The sequence below is a fragment of the Sciurus vulgaris genome, assembly GCF_902686455.1.
Source record: "Sciurus vulgaris genome assembly, chromosome: 16".
NCBI classification, from domain to species: Eukaryota; Metazoa; Chordata; class Mammalia; order Rodentia; family Sciuridae; genus Sciurus; species Sciurus vulgaris.
The window spans coordinates 26,912,255-26,931,659 of record NC_136477.1 but is presented as its reverse complement, the minus strand read 5'-3'; the positions used below and the strand labels follow the sequence as shown (position 1 = coordinate 26,931,659).

At 50.9% G+C, this 19,405-nt stretch overlaps 1 protein-coding gene and 1 long non-coding RNA gene across 3 annotated transcripts in view; one reads left to right on the top strand and one right to left on the bottom strand.

Annotated features, from left to right (window-relative positions):
* The first annotated feature begins 158 nt into the window (after positions 1–158).
* LOC306646507 lies at positions 159–2,004 on the top strand. Its single transcript, XR_013759858.1, has 3 exons — positions 159–253; positions 1,408–1,483; positions 1,717–2,004. It is a non-coding gene; the product is annotated as an uncharacterized lncRNA (long non-coding RNA).
* Positions 2,005–5,395: 3,391 nt separating this feature from the next.
* Positions 5,396–19,405, bottom strand: part of SCN5A (sodium voltage-gated channel alpha subunit 5) — a 97,649-nt gene continuing 83,639 nt past the window's right edge. For both annotated transcript variants that reach the window (XM_079115608.1, XM_079115609.1), the window contains exons 23-28: positions 17,545–17,826; positions 15,003–15,056; positions 14,234–14,375; positions 13,466–13,566; positions 12,068–12,338; positions 5,396–8,930 (exon numbers count right to left, since the gene is read on the bottom strand). In XM_079115608.1, coding sequence (XP_078971734.1) covers positions 7,690–8,930; positions 12,068–12,338; positions 13,466–13,566; positions 14,234–14,375; positions 15,003–15,056; positions 17,545–17,826 — 2,091 coding nt within the window. In that variant the 3' untranslated portion in view covers positions 5,396–7,689. The remainder of the gene's footprint in view (positions 8,931–12,067; positions 12,339–13,465; positions 13,567–14,233; positions 14,376–15,002; positions 15,057–17,544; positions 17,827–19,405) is intronic.

The window sequence follows — 19,405 nt, the reverse complement described above, 5'->3', positions numbered from 1 at the left end:
GCTGAGATTCATTCCCAGGACTTCTGATATCCCCCTGTGCCTGACACAGACCCTGATTACCCACTGTGCCTTGCCTGTGCATGAGTGCCTGTGTGTGAGTCCACATGCATCTCCCCATCTGGGTGAGAATCTCAAATGACCCTGCGTTTGGCTTCCTTCCAGAAAAACACAGAATGGAAGGTGGGTTGCTGGTGAGAGAAGGGAAAGGAGACCTCAGGAGACGGGAGGGATTCAAATGGAGAGGAGGATCCAGGTGAGTCTCGCAGAGTGGGTTGATGGATTGATAGATTTGTGTCTTCTGCAAAACTTCCTGATGCCTGCTCTGCTCCAGGCACTGCAGCGGCGGCTGGAGTCTGATCTGTGAACAAAGAGGCCTGGCCTGGCCATCCGTAGCCCTAGCCCCAGCGAGTGGCACAGGGTTGGTGTGCTCAGAGCACTGGGGTTAGGGTTGGCAGGTGCACAGGGACTGTGCCAGCACAGGCAGACTCAGAAGCAGCTGGTTTTGGGAGGCAGCAGTCCCTGAGGCTTCCCGGAGCCCATCGGCAGTCTGCTGTCACAATCTTCCCTTGCTCTGGGTCTCTGCCCTTGTTTGCTGCCTCTACCTGTGGGAGTGCCTGGGCCTCTGTCTCCTTGCTCCTCCCAACCTCCTGGGCCTGAGTCTCGTGGCTGTCATGGCTGGTGGTGGAGGAGCTGCTGGTATGGGGGTAGGGGAGCTGCCAACGCTGTGGCTCCAGGGTGAGAGCTGACGTCTGTCCAGGAGCATCTCTCCCTGCCAAGGGCTGAGATCCTCGAGCTGCATGCCTTCCCTCTGACGTGGGAGCAGGCATCTGTCACTCACAGAGCCACCCGCCTGGACCCCAGCCTCACCCCAGCGTGGCCTGGGGTGACAGCTGCAGCATTGCCGAGAACTTGGGCCTCCTCTCAAGGCCTTGGCCCTGACCACACTCACACCTCCCTCCAGGTGAGCCTGCTCACACCCAAGGGGAAAGGCCCACCTCGAGCTCCCCACGGAGGGGCCAAGAACCCCAGAGGCCAAGCCTTTGGTAGAGGAGGTAGTCGGGTCTCTTCTCTCACTATAGTGAGACCCCAACCCCTCTCAGCCTTATGGTGGGGGCTTCACCTCATACGCTGCCTCCTGCAGTGCACATAGGAGACCATGAATAAGTTCCTAGCACAGGCCAGTCTCTGGGTGAGGTCCTGGCAAGCTATTAAGGAAAATGGACATGGGCCTGACCTTGTGTTTCTTTTACATTCTGTCCCCTGGGGTTTCTAGTAAGAAATTCATTTGCCATCACTCACCGAGGTATGCACACAGGCCTGCCCCCAAGTTTTATATCTATCCAAAACAGCAGTTTCACAAACCAACACTCATCCCTCTTTTCTGTTCTGATGTTCTTTTTCAAAAAGCTGGTCATGGCCCACTACCCTGGGACATGGCCTGCCCCTTGAAAAGCCCTGATCTGGCTGGAGGAAAAAGGCATAGGTAGGTGTCATAGGTGGTTAGAATGGACTTTTCCTGCCTTGATTTTGACCAAGGGACCAATGCCAAGTGTTCCAGGGTATCAAACCACATGTCTCTCTGATGCAGATTGTTTATAAGGGAACTATCAAAAAAAACAGTCGCTTAAGTTGATAAAAAGGATTCTGAGAAAGCAGAGAAGGGCTTGGAGAGAACTTTCCTGTGTTGTCTCTATAAGGTCACCCACCCCCCCTTAGGTGCCAACATGGTGCTGGCCAAGCTTCTCTTCCTGATTTTACTCCTCATAACTTCTTCCCACCGGCGCGAACTCACATCCAATTGGCGATCTACACCCTGCCCAGACCCCTGGCAACAAGGCTCACCCAATCAACCATCACCCCGTTCCCCAGCAACAAGGCTCACCCAATCAGCTATCGCCCCGCCCCCCAGCAACAAGGCTCTCCCAATCAACTCTCACCCCGTTTCATGCCCCAACCAATCAGCCTCTTCCCAGCCCTATATAAGTGTGTGCATTTTTAAAATAAAATGGGACTTCTCTGGTGATTAGCTTTGGACTGTGGCTCCGTGTGGTTCTTTCAGTCTCTAGGACCCCGTGACCTTCTCTTGGTGGGGGAGCTTTGGGGGGCATGCGTCACCTTCTAAACCCAGGTCTGGTAAGAGGATGTCAGAGAGGTACGAGACATGATAGACACGAAGGACTGGACTTCTCTGGGCTTGAGATAGCTCAATGGATGCGTGACTAGGGTCTGATTCTGGCCCTGGCAACTCTGAATGAGGGTCAGGGGTCAGCTGCTCTGGGGGCTGGAGGTGCAGCAGAGTGTGCTGCTGTCAGGGGACAGGGACACGTGCTCCAAGTTTTTCCCATGGACCAGAGGTGGGCAGGCAGAGAGAGAACCAGTGTGTGACACCACAGCATGGCTGCCTGGGGGGATCAAGGGTCTTGGCAGGAAGAGGCTGGGGGTTGACCCACGGGTGTCTATTGGCAAGAGAAGATGCCCCTGGAAGAGATGCACTTTCTTCCAGAAAGAAGGTTCAATAGGGAATCATTACAAAACCCCAAAGAAATGCCTGTGTGAGAATCCCCCTGATGGTCTGGCTGGCCTGGGGAGGAGAAGCCACCCAGCCACTCTGTCTGCTCAGGGTGCTGACGTTCTCAGCCGGGCTGAGACTGTATTTACAAGAAAAGTGACTGTTGGCTGCTGTCGTGACCCAGGACTAAGAAGAAAAGCCATAGGATCTGCCTGGGTCTCATCCAGAGCCAGGGAGGATGCTCTCCGCTGAATCAAGCTGAAAGGGACAGGGAGGGACAAAAATAAAGGATGGTGTCTCTCCCATCAGGGATCTCGTTTGTTCACATGCCGGCTCTGCGAGCATTTGTGAGGAGGAACGTTGGGTGCTGTGGAGCAAGGGATCAAGAAATGGGGAAGGGGCTGGGCCATGTCTGGGAAGGTTCCCAGAGGAGGGGACATTCAGGTGAGACCTGAGGCTGGGCAGGAAGGAGAATAGCGTTCTGGGGAGAGGGAGCAGCAGCTGGCGAGGCTGGGGAGGAAGAGCCTGGAGCCTTTGAGGGGTTGGAGAGATGCGGTTACCGAGGTTGGCAGGGCTGAGGCCTGGGAGGGCTCGCCTTGATCCTGAGGCAACAGGAAGCCACCAAGCGGTTTTATCCAGGGCATCATTATCTGGGATTAAAATATCACTCTGGCAGCTGAGTGAAGAGTTTGAAATGGATGAAGTTAGAAGAAGAAATTGCCCTGGTGGTCTCCGTGAGGCAAGACCTGGCCTCTAAAAGGAAGGGGCAGCAACATGGAACCACGTGGTGGGATTTGGAAGACGTGATGAAGGTGAAAACAACAGGGGTTGGAGGGGGGCGTGGCTGAGGAGAGCAGAGGGATGAGGGCATCTGATGGGGTCTTCACAGCCAGGCCGAGGGCTAGATCAGAGGACTCAGTATTGGACAGTTTGTCCTTGAATGCTTTGCCGTTGCCCACAGTAGGCAGCTGGATGTGCTGGCTCGGGCATGGTGGAGCAGTGGGGCTCAAGGTAAAGGTTTGGGACTCTTGGACTGGGCATGTGGCTCAGTGTTGGCGTGCTTGCCTGGCATGCCTGAGGCCCTGGGCTTGATCCCAGTGCTGGAGCTGGGGGTGGGGAGGGGGTGGTGGTGGTGAGATTCCAGTTGTCTTCAAACCCATGTTTTGAATATTTTTTGTTCTTCCTAGGAGAGGGCCTGGAGCCCAGAGAGCTTGCACGTTTAGTGAGACCTGGAGGATGTGCTCCTGAAGGAACTGAAAAGGCACAACTCAAAGGACAGTAGGAAGTGCAGGCCACAAGGATTAAAGAGGCAGACTGGATTTCATGCAAATAGGGAAATTTTGTGAATCCAAACACAATATCAACAGAGCCAAAAGGCAACCCACCAAAGGGGAGTGACTACTTGCAGATGATGTAGCTGGTAATGAAGAACTTCTAAAACAAAAAAACTGGACAAACTAATTAAAAAATGGCCAAAGGCCCTGGGTTCAAATTCCCAGCACCACACACACACACACACACACACACACACACACAAAAAAAGCCAAAGGCCTTACATAGACATCTCTTCAAAGAAGCTATAAAATATGGCCAATAAGTATATAAAACATGTTCAGCATCAGTAATTGTTAGGAAAGTGTGATCGAGACTATAATGAGGCACAATCTCATACCCATTAGAATGACCAATACCAAAAACCAAACAAATAAACAACAGAAAATAACAGGTGTCGTGAGGATGTGGAGAAATGAGTCCTTGTGCCCAGCAGGTGGGAATGTAAAATGGTATAGCCCCTGTGGAGAACAGCATGGTTGTTCCTCAAAAGATGGAATGGAATTACATGATCCAACAATTCCCCTTCTGGGTATACCCAAAAGAGTTGAAAGTAGGGTCTCCAAGAGATACTTATATACCATTTTCATAGCAGCCTTATTTATAACAGGTAGAATGTGGAAGCAGCCCCATTGTACATTGAGGGGTGAATAGAAACATAGATAAACAAAATGTGGACAATCCATTCAATGGAATTTAAATTCAGCATTTAAAAAGGAAGGACATTCTGACACCTGCTGATATGGGCATACTTGGAGGAGACTATGCTAAATGACCAGTCAGAACAAGACCAATACTGGGTGAGCCCACGCTTTCGAGGCATTTACAGTAGTCAGAAATCCTAGAGACAAGCCAGGTATGACAGCGCCCACCTGTAATCCCAACGAATTGGGAGGCAGAGGCAGGAGGAGGGCCCAGTTTGAGGCCAGCCTCAGTAACTTAGTCAGATTCTGTCTCAAGAAACAAAAAGGACTGGGGTTGTGGCTCAGTGGTGAAGCGCCCCTGGGTTCAATCCCTAGTAAAAAAAACAACAGCAACAAAAAAACCTGAACAACAACAAGAACAACAAAAACAGAAACAGCATTCCAGGTTGCCAGTGGCTGGAAGGAGTGGGGACTGAGGAATTAGTGTTTCATGGGTACAGCAATTCAGTTCTACAAGATGAAGGGAGTCCTGGAGATGGATGATTGGGCAGGCAGCTGGGAGCCACAGTGGGCTGATGAGCAAGGGGGAGAAGAGGTGTGGAAGCTGGTGCCAGGTGTCACATGGGTACGGTCTACCAGTCTCACTCAAAGTCCCAGACTGTGAGTCTTGGAGAGCAGGGCTGGGTTGTCCTCTCATGGGGTCCATGCTGCTGTGTCTGCACCCCATTTGTGCCGGTCGGGACATTTTCCGAGGAATAGGACCAGAAGTCTTGGTCTTTGGCATCTCCCTTCCCCCACCCCAACACAACTGCTCTCCAGACTTTCTCAGGCCACAGCCTCCTCACAGCCTCCCTGAGCCTCTGTCGCCGCTCCTGTTAAATTCCATCACAAGAACGGAGCCCAGACCAGGTCATGTAAGCCATTTATTGATTTGTTTTAAAAATATGTATTTTATTTATACACGAAGTTTGGTGAGAAGTGCTCAATTAGTTCAGACAACACCTGGCACTTGATGCATGTCCCTCTCTCCTTTTTCCTACTCTCTTCTTCCCTCCTGCTGGTCATTGTGTAGTTCTGGGAAAAAAAAAAACGAGAGCCATGCTAAGCTAAGAAGTCAGGTCTACCTTGTCCCTGCCCTCGGGTGTCGCGCCTGCAGCCAGCCCCGGAAACCTGTCACAGGGCTCCCAGGCCGTCCATACACACAAAACCACAGTCTCTTTCCGGCCAGCTGGGCTGGCAGCCCAGCCTGCCGCCCAGTCACGTTCCTGCATGGGCAGCGGGCAGCGAGTGCCAGGGAGGGGCATTCACCTCTCCAAGCCTGGAGAGCAAAGCACAGAGAGCTACAAAAATAAATCTCCACTCACAGAAGTGTCACTGGGACAGTTAAAACCAAGTCCCACACTGGACTCAAAGGGAAAATGGGAGAGTCTCTGGGGGTGTTTGGGGCCCTGGGGTTGGGGCTGCCACCAAGGGAGCTGGGGTGACGAGAAGAAACATAATACTTTACTCGACAGCAGTGCCCCCTTCGGCACCGCCACAAGCGTGTGCCGTAAGCGTTGGGAACCTCCAGCCCTCCGACAGCTCGGCGAGGTAGGTTAGGAGCAGCCAGCCCAGAGCACAGGTGAGACTGAGGTGGCCTGTGAGCTGGATGCCCCCCGGCAGAGGGTGGCTCTGCTGGAGAGCTGGAATCGGGCAGCGGGGCCCCTGCCTGCTCAGGCTCGGCCAGCTAACCCTGTCACTAGGGTGACAGTTCCCTATGTTAAGAGATTTGCATATGCTAAATAGGATTGTCAGCAGCTGAAGAGGTCCTGGGGGTGATTGGACTAGTAAAGGTAGTTTTCCCTGAAAAAGCCTTTTTCACAAGAGTCATGGGACAGCCTGGATCCTGCCCCGAGGAGGTCCTGTATATGGGTGCCACCGGTGCCTGGGCTGAGCCGGAGAAGCTGGCCCTGGGCCACAATGCTCCCTTTCCCAGAGGAGCTCATGGGTCCTTCCCCTTCTAGCACAAGAGAACCAGGCCTGACTGGCCAAGGGTCCCTTCCCTGCACAGGGCCAACCTACCCTCTCCACTTCCATGTCACTGCACCTGGAGACAAGCTGGGCACACACAGGAGCCCCTTCCTCACAGGGTCAGAGGAGAGCTGGGAAATGGCAACAGGTACCACATCTGGGCATGCTTAAAGCCAGCAGCAAACCTGTATGACTTGGCCTCTCTTCCCTTGACCTATTAGGCAGGGCCTGCTAGGTTCTAGGAGCAGGGACAAGCTGTGGAGCAGCTGTGAATGGCCGGCTCCCTTGTGCCCTTGGGCTTTAACATTAATACTCTTACTGGAGGAAAGAAAGGGTGTTAGTGCCGAAGTTCAGCTTGAGACCAAAGCCACTCCCTTCTGGAAGCTTTTCAGTTTTGTAGGATTAACCCTGCGTAAGAAAAGGCAGGGAGGTGGGATATAGGACCCTGGGGACAATGGAAGGCCAGAGTAAGCCCCACTGACAAGAACCCACCCATGGGACTAGGAGGATAGGCCGGTCTTCCTTGGGTCAGGTGGCTGCCTGACGCTAGCCTGAGGGGAGCCCGGGCCCCTGTGGCCCGTGTCTGGCCTCCGAGTATGTGAGGAGTGTGTGCACATGCGTGAGTGGGTTAGGGGCTTTGGCCTTCCTGACACCTCAGCCCAGCAGCAGGGGAACCCCAAGCCTCCCCTGGGCAGAGAAGGCCTGTGGGAGCTGCACTGGATCCCACTTTTGCTTTGAGGACAGAGTTCTGGCAGCTCCATAGACACTCTTGTTCAGGGTTGAGAAGAGGCAGCATGAATTGCTGCCTTTGCCCATGGAAAAAAAATGTTAGTTCTTTGCTCAAGTAAAAAAATATCAAATATAATAAATTTATGAAAGCCCATTCACAACATATATAGTCTGTTTTATATTTCGCCTCAGCAGCTGGGATGAAGTTGCTTTTCAGAGCCCCAGGGTGCTGCCTGAGCAGACAGGCCACTGGTACGTGGGGCCTCCAGGGACAGGCCTCCCAAGATGGTGAGCTCCTCCAACTGTCAACGCAGTGCCACAGAACTCTGCCTTGTGGATCCGCGGGGCTGAGACGCTGCTCACGCCCAATGCTCAAAGCCAAAAAGGCCCCAGCGGATGCTGGTTTTGACCGCATTCAGGTTTGTTCCTAAACGACAGGGGATGTCCTGGCCAGCCAGGCCAGGCTCACACTATAGACTCGCGGTCCCTGTCGGGGGAGGTGGGGAAGTCTGCGAGATCTTCACTGCTTCTGTAGTCAGACACCCGCACCTGGAGGTTATCGCTAGTGGCCCTGGTGACGCTGTCATAGGAGGGTGGGAAGGATGTGGAGGATATGGAGGAGCTGGAGGGTGGGCCAACGCGCTGGGAGAAATTCTCGTTCATCATGTAGGCGATGAGGCCCTCTCGCTCAGGGGCGTCCTCTTCGGAGAGCCCACTGCTGCCCACCCGCTGACGGAAGAGGAAGGAGGCGTGCTTCACGGAACGCTGCAGCAGGTGCCTCCGGAAGGCCCGCTGGATGACCGTGGCTGACACCTCCTCATGCTTGCGCCGGAGTGTGGTGGTGATGGGCTCATAGGAGATCTTCGAGGGGTTGGCCGCCATGAACTTCTCCTCCATCTGGATCTTCAGGGCATCCATCTCCCCAGATTCCCCCAGGACCCTCTTGGTGAAGGCAAAGAGGATGTCCATGCAGTGGATCCGGTCCCCGCTCACCATGGGCAGGTCCATGTTGATGAGGCTTATCTGGTTGGGCTTGGCGATGCGGAGCGGCTCAGACAGGGCGTCAGCAAAGTCAGACAGGGCTGAATACTCGATGAACTGGGTGGCCTCTGGGTCGAATTTCTCCCAGATCTCATAGAACATGTCAAAGTCGTCCTCGCTCAGGGGCTCGGTGCTCTCCTCCGTGGCCACGCTGAAGTTCTCCAGGATGATGGCAATGTACATGTTGACCACAATGAGGAAGGAGATGATGATGTAGGTGGTGAAGAAGAGGATGCCCACAGCTGGGCTTCCGCAGTTTCCCCGGGAGCCATTGCTGTTGGGCAGATTGGGGTCGCAGTAGGGGGGCCCTGTGTTGAGGATGGGGCTGAGGAGGCCATCCCAGCCCGCTGACGTCGTGATCTGGAAGAGGCACAACATGCTGTTGGCGAAGGTCTGGAAGTTGAACATGTCATCGATCCCGGCCTCCCACTTGACATAGGCGAAGTTGGCCATGCCGAAGATGGAGTAGATGAACATGACGAGGAAGAGCAGCAGCCCGATGTTGAAGAGGGCAGGGAGGGACATCATGAGGGCAAAGAGCAGCGTGCGGATCCCCTTGGCACCTCGGATCAGCCTGAGGATGCGGCCGATTCGGGCCAGGCGGATGACACGGAAGAGCGTGGGGGAGAAGAAGTACTTCTGGATGATGTCTGAGAGCACGGTACCTGTGGGGAACAATAGAGACGGTGGCCGCTGGTGGCACCTCTGTCCTTCTGGGCCAGAGTTACTCTGTACAGTGAGGAGTGAGGCAGAAAAGTCCCTTCCAGGAAGGGTGGGTCAAGTGGGTGTGCTAGGACCCTGCCTCCTCCCACCTCTCTGTGGTCCAGGAAAGGAGGGTCTACATCCTTTGCAAAATGCCTTCTTGGCCCCTTTATTCCTTACTTTTCAGGCTATCCCTGCACAACAGAGCTGAACTAGGCCTATCTTCTAGATTGTGGGTTCTGAGGCCAGAGGGGACTTGCTCAGCATCTTGGCAGCCCAGCTTGGACAAGAACTCAGGCCACACTACTCAAAGTGAGATCTGAGGACCAGCAGCTCTGGTAGCTCCTAGGTGCTTATTGGAAAAGCAAAATCTCAGCTCCACCCCCAGCTGATTTCTTTTCAATAAGCCCAGATAATTTTTGTGCATGAGGGACAAGAAACCGTGGCCTAGAATCGGTGCTCCTCTCACCACTCTTCTCTCAGCCTCTCTGTGATGGTTCCTGTCACCTCCCAACTCTGCCTCTCTCCAGGGGTTCCCATCCCTGCGTCTCTAGTGACTACATGGGTTTGGAATTTTAAGGAATACAGGTATAAATTGTAGAAGAAAGAAGGAAACAAACGTGTCTCATATTGGTCCAGTGACATTTCCAGACTCCTCATATAATAATAATGTTGCTGGCCGACACGTGTCATTAGGGCACTGGCCAAGCACTTTATAGCCATCATTTCATTGAGTGCTTCTCATTGCTCCGGGAAAGTGAGCTGACATAATCCTCCTCCCTTTCCAGAAGAGGAAACTGAGAGGCAAGGTAACTTAAGTTGCCACCGAAGTGAGAAGCTGGGATTTGACTCAGACACTTGGGCTCCAAGTTGACCTCTTAATCATGCCTCTCTGTATGGCTCAAGCTCCAAGACCAGCAGGTGATCCTGAAGTACGTGCTGCACCCCTGAAGCCCTTCCTCAGTGGTTCCTTCCTGCTTCTGATGTCTTACCTTCTCTAAAGCTTCTCTCCAGCCTCATGAGGCACACTGCCATCCTCACTCCCGCCTGGGACTGAAGGGCATTCCTGACCCTGCTTCATGCTTTAACCACCTGCCCATCACGGTAGCAACAGCCGTGCCTGAACTACTGTTTGGGTTCACCAGAGAGAGAAGGATGCATATGGCAGAAAGACAAAGGTCAGAGTTACCCCAAAGGCGGAGATACCAACAGGGGTGAGGTCAAGAGTTTGGGCTCTGAGCACAAATGACAAAATAAAAGATATCAATAAATTAGACTTCATTAAAATTAAAAATTTTCATGCTTCATAAATACCAGCTCCCATAGACTGGGAGAAAATATTTGCAAATCCTGTATCTGATAAAGGACTAGTATGCAGAATACAGAAAATACTCTTATAACTCAATAATAAAAAGATAAATTTTAATGTGCAAAACATATATATATATTTTTTTTCTTTTTCTTTTTTTTTTTTTTTTGTGGTGTTGGGGATTGAACCCAGGGCCTTGCACATGCAAGGCAAGCACTTTAAAAACTGAGCTATATCCCCAGCCCTACAAAGCATATTTAAATAGAGATTTCTCCAAGGAAGATAAATAAATGACTAATATGCTCAGGAAAAAGTGTTTAGCATCAGTAGTCACCAGGGAAATATAAATTGAAACCTCAATGAGATAGCGCTTCATACCCATCAGGATGGTTATAATTTTAAAAACACAATCACACATATCTGAGAGGAGGTGGAATAATGGGAATCCTTATATGCTGACAGTGGGAATGTAAAATGACACAGCCACTTAGGAAAAGTTTGGTACTCCCTCTGAATTATAGATTAGTGATTGCCAGGAGTGGAGGGAGAGGTGAAATGGAGAGCTACTAAGTGGGTAGTTTCTCTTGGGGCTGAGGAAAATATTCTAAAATTAGTGGTAATAGTTGCACAACCCTGTGAATATCCATTCATGCACCACATAACATTTCAGTCAATGACAGGACCACATATGTGACAGTGGTTCTATAAGATTCTATTGTCTAGTGATGTCATAGCCATCTCAGTTTGTATTAAGTACATTCTGATGTTCACTCAGTGACGAAATTGACTAATGACACATTTCTCAGGACACGTCCCCATTGTTAAGTGATGCGTGGTGATATTAAAACACACTAATTGTATACTATCAACTGAGTTTTAAATTAACTTTCTGTGAATTTTATGGTACATGAATTATATCTCAATAAAGCTATTATATAAAGCACTTGGGATCTGAGGCCAAACAGACACACCGAAGATTCTATCTGTGCTGTTCTCTAGTTGTATGATGTTCCTCCCTCAGAGCTGACTCTACAAGGTGAGTTGCATGAAGCAGGTAATGTCTGAAGGAAGCTGGCACACATCTTGGTGGACTCCAGAATTCTCCATTTCCACGTATTACTTTTTTTTTTCTTTGCGGTGCTGGGGATTGAACCCAGGGCCTTGTGCTTGCGAGGCAGGCACTCTACCAACTGAGCTATATCCCCAGCCCACCACGTATTACTTTTACCCTAGCAGGCCACCTACCTCCCATCCCTGGGGAACTCACCTCACCCTACACAAGTCTCTTCCTCCTTCAACCTAAGGTGGGGGCTTTCCTTTGGAGGTCAGAAGAACCACCACAGTGCCCCACTCCCTCTTCTAGACTTATCCTTGAAGCTTTCTGGGCAACCAGAGAATATATTCAGGGTGCCCTGGAGGGTGGGATCAGAGAGAATACTGAGTTTTCTGCCATCTTGGATCCTTTGATTTAAGTGGGCCCTTCCAGACAAGTTCTCTCTGAAGGGGTGTGTGAGTTTGCATGTGTGCATGTGTGTGTGTGTGTGTGTGTGTGTGTGTGTGAGAGAGAGAGAGAGAGAGAGAGAGAGAAAGAGAGAGAGGGAGAGAGGGAGTGAGGGAGAGAAAGAGTTTGTGTGTGTGTGTGTCTGTGTGTCTGTGTGTGCACCAAGAGGTGAAGATTACAGAGAAAAAAGGAGGAAGGTGCCTAGTGTTGGCATTAAGGAGACACCAAAGGGCTGGAGGTGAGACCTGACCTGGGGAGGGCTTCTCTGTCCAGCTGACTTGCATACCTACCCACAATGGAGAGGATGACAACCACGAAGTCAAAGATGTTCCAGCTGTTGGTGAAGTAGTAGTGGCGCAGGGCAGCCATCTTGAAAATACACTCGCCTGTAAAGATGGCCACGAAGAGCAGGTTGATCTTGGCCAAGATGTTGACCTTCTCAGGGCTTTGGTCATCTGTTTCCACCATCATGGTCACCATGTTCAAGCAGATGAGAAACATGATGGTGACATCAAAGGCCTGCTTGGTCACAATGTCGAATATGAAGCCCTGGTACTTGTTCTGAAAGGAGGAGGAAGTGGGATAAGCTCCCCAGACAGGCTGGCACACGACTGCCATTGCTGCCCCTCACCCAGACCACTCATCCTCCTACTCCACTCTCTGGTGAGGCCAAAGCCCCCACCATGCCACCATGATGAGTGCTGAGGAGAAAGTTTCAGAGAGGGAAACAGCTGGTTCTCCTGTCTAAATACTCCCTGGGCCTTGAGGAAAGCCCAGCCCTGAGGCTCCCTCCTCCAGGAGGTCTCCCCTGATGGGTCTTCAGGGAGAGATTTATCCCATCCTGAATTTCCTTAGCATGCTGTTCATTGTGCTTCTCTTTGTTCCCACAGTCTGAAGGTCAACTTAAAACTTCAATCCTAATAACTGTATGAGACCTCAAATAAATATACTCTACTCTTTTTATGGGCTTGATTTTATTTATTCTGCCAAATAAAAGTATTCTGTATTTATCTGCACCTTTAATTATAAATCAGCCCAGATTATTTGGGGGGAGAAATAATATTATAATTATTAAACATAAACATACACACCCAACGAACCTAGGATAAAGCATGGTGAACAGGAAAGAATCAGATGAAAGTGATGAATGAGATTTAAGAACTGGGTTTGCCACTCATTAGATAGTGACTTAGGTTACATCACCTAATTATTCTGAGTATTTCTTTCCACTCATCCCCAACTTTTTCAGGGAATGACTTGGACGGGGCCAAGAGAGTCAGCCTAGCAGAGAACCCAGCACCCCCTCCTGGTTCCATTCATCAGGGGACTGAAATACAGCTCCCTGACTGTTCAGGGGGTTCCCAGGATGAGGCCATGAATGGAGGTGGAGCTGCAAAAGCTACCTGCTCTCCCTGGGGAAAACCTGTACCCCCTTAGTGTTAGGAGGGGACTAAAGAGAAGCATATGTGTTCCTGTGAACATGTAGCGTGGCCTGGCTGCCACAGCCTTCTTGTGCCTCTGCCAGCACCTGTGTGGGGCTGAGACACACACAGATGTCTGTGTGGGAGTACCTCTCAGCTGGGTTGAAGATGATGAGGAGACCCTGATGGTTTGCTATGTGGCTGGGGCAGGGGTGCCAGGGTTCCCCCCAGAAGACCCTCCCCACTCTGCTAAGAAACCTGGCTCACCAGAGGCCGTGGGATGGGCTTCTGGGGCTTCTTGGAGCCCAGCTTCTTCATGGCATTGTAGTACTTCTTCTGTTCCTCTGTCATGAAGATGTCCTGGCCCCCTAAGTGCAGAGAGACAGGCACCAGCCTCATTTTGGGGTTCTCAGAGGCCCAGCATGGAGGGCAGAGGGGTCTTGCTTCCTTGATGAGGGTGCTAGGGTCTGCCACTTCCTCATTTCCTCTCATGGTGCAGAAAGTATGTCTCTAACCTGCACCAGAGATTCTTCCCCAAACCTGCTTTTCCAGGATCCCTGTTCTCATTCACCTTGAGTATTTGTTGGCTTTCTGAGCTGCAAATCCAATGCCCCCTATGACCTTTCCCCTTTGTCAGTTCAGTCTGCCCTGGGATTCTCTCTGCCCAGCTGGTTGACCTGCAACCCAATCACGGCCCCTCTGATGGAGTTCCAGGAAAGACCTTGAGCATCTGCATTTCTCCAGGTAGGACCCCTAAGCATGGACCAGGTGAATAGTCCCAGCTCTCACCCCAGCTTCTCCCAGGAGCCTCGTCTCTCAGGTAGACTAGGGCAGGCCTCTCACCAAAGCTCTTGTTACATTCTTACAGGCTGAGGCATACTATATTCATGGACGTCCCCCTTACCTGATTCCAACAGGAGAAGGAAAAGGACCATCTTTAACAGGGGAGGCTAGATGGGCCCTGGAGCCAGAAGGCTGCTCCGTCCCTGGCACCCTGCCCTCCCTGCCCAGCCCTGGGGGGAGCCAGTGCTCTACGTATCTTTTTCTTCTGCTGGTTAAAGTTGTCAATGATAACACCGATGAAGAGGTTCAGGGTGAAGAAAGACCCAAAGATGATGAAGACGACAAAGTAGATGTACATGTAGAGATTGTACTCCCACTGGGGCTGCTCTTCATACTAAGGGGGAGAAATCAGACAGGGAGGTCAGACAGGCTGGGCCCTGGGGAATAGGCAGGCAGGGGCTGTGGCAGAGAGCCATTCTGGGGTTGGGGTTTTTGCAGAGGAAGATCGCCAGTGCAGGTGTGTGTGTGTGCCTGTGTCTGTGAGTAGAGTGGGGACAGAGGTGGGTAGGACAGAGGTGAGGAGGGTGAATGGTCCAGGCAGGATAGCAGGAGTGCAGGGCTTGGGGCTGGCATCGTGTCGGCATGTGGCTTCAGTCTGTGGGCCAATGGGAGGTTGGAGTATATCTGAGCCTCTCTTTAATGAACCGTCAGTGTGATTGGGTGGGGCACAAGGACAAAGAAGAAACTTCATTTTCATCTCTGTTGCTTCCAGCCCATTCTGCTGGGGTCAGATCTGAGTATACTGTATTGAGTTTTGGGGACTTCTTGAGAGATTACCCAGCTTTGCCTCAGGGCCAGGCCAGGGCATTCCAGGGAAGCTGAAGCCCAGGTTGACACACCAGATCTGGTCCTTGCAGATCTTACCCTGGGCTTTTAGATGTGGACATAGATTCCCTGGTAGCTAAGCAAGCTGGAGCCTTAGGTGCCTCATTTGGTGGGAGAGGCCAGTGTGACAACCTACCCCTCTGGAATCCACAGCCGCATACATAATGTCCATCCAGCCCTTAAATGTTGCCTAGAAGAAAAAGAGAAGATTAAGAAAATCATTTAATTTCACATCTTGCTTGAGTTAGGTAGGGCCCTTGTCTGGACAAATAAGGCCAGTCTTCTCCTATAAGAAGCAAGCAAGCCCCCATCACCTGTTCAGTAGTGTCCAAATGACTGGGAAGACCAGGGAAAGATCTTTTTTAGGGTTAGGGGTGTGGGGAAGCAGCTGAACAGACACTCCAAGGAAGCCATGTAGTGTGACATAAGCCTCATGACTGAGCCAAGGGTGTGTCCTTCAGATGAGCACAGTTCAGATTCTAACACAACCCAGAGTTCCTAGGGTGGGTGTGAGGGATGGAGAGGTGGGCTTTGAACTCCATCTCAGTTTAAGGTTCAGTGCGGCCCTGTTCAGGCACCTTAGAGAACCATGCAGAAGTTCCTGGAGAATCCCAACCTTGCCTCGTACTTAAGGGGGTCCTTTTGCCAGTGGTGTGTTGGTAAAAGGCTAACAAATGAATTTCAGAAAGAAGTTCCTCGCTGTTGTATTTGCCTATTTCTCTGATACAAATCTCACCATGGCTGAGTTCAAGTTGCCAAAATGTTACTGAACACAAAGTCAGGAAGAGATGCACAGAACAGCATTACAGCATTTCCTACTGGTTAGATATAAGAAATGAAAATAATTTCAACAGCACAGATGATAATACAAAGTAGTACTGAGTACTGAGATTTGAGTATTATCTTTGTTTTAACATCATTTAGTTAATTATATGTTTATAAAATTTAATTTTTTAGTTTCTTTTTCTCTTTCCTTTTTTTTTTTTTTTTTTTTTTCAGTGCTGGGGATTGAACCCAGGGCCTTGTACTTGTAAGGCAAGCACTCTACCAACTGAGCTATATCCCCAGTCCAAAATTTAATTTTTTATAATGGCTGTGTTTAACCACCAGCTTGCAAAATTTCTGCAAATGTACCAATCAGCGCTTGGGAACTGCCACAGCTGGCCCCAGCACACTACAGCAAGGGAGGCTGAATGATGGAGATGGGAGTCCCAGTGTGGTAAATGGTTGGCCCCATGCTGGGCTGCTATGAAGATTCAGAAAGAACCCAAGAGACATGACAAACTGCCCAGAGGATCTCACTTGTGTTCTTGGCAAAATCTCCTGTCTGAGCCCCTTTCATGGCATAAGCTCAGTTACACAAACTTACTGTGTCCAAGAGTCCTCCTGAGAGAGGCAGGTGCTAAAGTTTGGGTCTAGAAGGCCTCCACAGGTCACATGTTAAAGGCTCAGACCCCAGCAAGGTGCAATTGGGGGGTGGTGGGATAATTAAGAGGTGGGGCCTAGTAGGAGACTTTCAGGTCACTGGGGGCGTGCCCTTGGCAGGGCTGATAGAACTTCAGCCCCTTTTCCTTTCTTTTGCTTCCTGCCCATGTGGTGTGCAGCTTGCTCCACCACATAGCTCTGCCATGATGGGCTGCCTTGCCACAGTCCCAAAGGTAAAGAGGGCCTATAAGTCCATTATTTCAGGTATTTGTTGAATTAACAGAAAGCTGACTAATACAGCAGGGCAGATGGGCAATCTATGCCATCTCTCTATGCCATGAGCCCTCACCTATAAAGAGAGGCTGGGAAGTGTTTTGGAAACTGTCGGGGACTTCCCAAGGTTATGAGGTGCTTGTGACTGAATTCTTCCCAGCCACAGAATGGTTCTGGTTGCAAAGGTGAGCAGTTATCAGTCTACAAAGGGGTTTTCCTTCCAAAGTTCTGACATTTGGAAAAACAGTCACAAAGATGGACAACTCTCAGGGTTGGGCTCTAATCCCATCCTCCTCCACCAGCCGTGACAGAGGAGTCTTTCTGGGCTACTAGTGGAACTTATGGGATGCATGAAGGTGTGAGTGGATGCACAAAGTTTGCAGGTGATACTCTGCTGAGTTTTCCTCTACTTTGGGGACTGGCAACAGGTGTCTGGACTTATGACTGGGTAGCAAGACACTGTGATTCTGTTTGCATTCCTGTTGTCAGAGTTAAGGGCAGGTTAATTTATGGGGTATGTAATAGTCACTGAAGCTACTGTATTCAAAAAATCAATGGAAACTCTAGAAGGACTCTGTTTAAACATCACACATCTCACACATCGAAGACGAAAGCAAACATATTCTTTTAAACAATTCAAGAGGTGTCACTACCTTTTTTAAAAGAGGTGGTCAGAATCACAATTTTGCAAATAGTTCAGTATCTGGGGGAGCCTGTGGTCTTTTATGTTTAGCTAGATGATTGGCTGGGGAGTTAGTGCTGACCTGACCCCCATGCCCTACATCTTGGAGAATGTGACCTCTACTCTAGAACTGAAAATCTGTGACCTGCCAAGGAGCCAAGGCCCTGGAAAATCATTAGCTCCTTCTGGACCCGGTGACCATATGGTAAGGATCCAGTGGGGTCCCACCACCTCCACTCCCACGCTCAGGGGTAAAAGCCTGTGTTGTTTGAAAGAAGTTCCTTTTTCCAGGACTTACCACCTGCAGAAGGGCCAGGTACCCGGCCCCCACGTTGTCAAAGTTGACTTTCACCTTCGTCCAGTACAATTCGCCTGTCACGTTGAAGGACTCACACTCGCTCTTGTTGTTCACGATAGTGTAGTTCAAAGGCAGGTCTCCCTCCGTCTGATTGATGCACCTTCCAAACTTCCCTGCGAAGAGGTTCACTCCCATGATGCTGAAGATGAGCCAGAAGATGAGGCAGACCAGGAGGACATTCATGATGGATGGGATGGCGCCCACCAGGGCATTGACCACCACCTCAAGGGGACAGAGAGGAGACTCAGTTCTTGGGGGTGCCTGGAACATATGCCCTTTCCAAGGCTTCTCACTGACTGAACTCCCTGGCTACAGGTGGCTGTGGGATGGGGGTGCAAATCCTACAGTCATGGGAGAGACCATCTCCATGGTTAGGAGCCTTGGTGGGAAGTAAGGGCAGTGAGAGAGAACCCACTTTTCCTTTGCACCCTAAAGTCTGATGCAACTCCAGAATACATATCTTTCTCTTTGGTCCTACCTTGCTCCCACTCATGATCAGGGTCTCTGGGAGTTGAGGATGCCAGCAATCTGATGGAAAGGACCTCTACGAACATGTTCCCAAGACATTAGGCCTCCGAGGAATCCCACTCTAAGCTAAATTTTTAGTATATTTTAGAGTTGCTGCTACTGGGATGGAGGGGTGTTTTTCCCTGAAGTCTACCCAGGGCACTCCCATGTGATGTGTCTGGAGGGGTCTGTGATAGTTCTCCAAGTTTTGGTAAGAGCAGTGCTGGAGGGCAGGTGGCACGGGTACTCTCTGAGCCCCTCGCTCCCCACTGAGGGGCAGCCTGACCCCAGGGAGCCCTCAGGCTCACAGCACCCAGGAGCGGACTCCCTGGCAGGTTTATCTGGGATACCCCACCCCACTCAGGGACCAAGTCCTCAGCTGACCATGAGCCAGGAAGATGTGCGCTATACAGACTGGAGGTGAAGCTGGTGTGGGGTTCTAGGGTGTGGCGCCAAAGGTCCAGAAGCCAGGTTGGAAACGCTGCAGAGACGATGAGCCCCAATGCAGCTCTGAAGGGCACCAAGCTTCCTGGGGAGCCCTGGAAGTTTGTCCTTGGCTGGTTTCTGAGACCAGTGGCTACACCAGAGGCACTCCTGGCATCTACCACCTCCCTGTGTCCCTCTGGAATCAAATGTCCTTGCTTCCAAAGAGAAATTTAACTCTGGTCCGATTATTCACTTGTGAATGGGTATGTGATATGTTTCCCCAGGAATGGGGGATGTGGGCAAGGTTCAAAGCCACCAACCACATGGCAAGCTGTGCCATGCGCCTGCCGGATCCGTGAGACAGCGGAAGTGTCTTCTGAAGTTACCCCAAATTGTGTATATTTTGTTTAAAAAAATGCACACGCCAATACACACATTTGTTTTCTTGCTATGTATCGTAGCTTATGTTCATTTGCCTTATAGGCTCACATTCTTTGGTCATGTGTGATTACCAAAAATGCATCGGGAGCTGCACCAGGGTCCCAGTGCAAAGGCATTAACACGCATGTGACTCTTGCACTCTGCAAACTGGCACCTGATATGAGAATGCAGCACACTTCATGCCACCTTCTCTCACCCCTGCCTGAGTCTGCCAGGAGGCAGGGGATGCAGGCCACATGCAGTGGGCACACACACATGGGACCCTGAAGCACAGCAGAAGTGGAGGGGCCCTGGGAGCCAGTGGGGCTGTAGTGTCACCAAGGCTTCTGAGCCCCAGTGAACTCTTGCCTCCTCTCCCTTTTTCCGTGACCCTGGCCCTCACTGGACCCCACAAGACTGCAGGCAAGAGACCTGGAGGGTGGTCTCT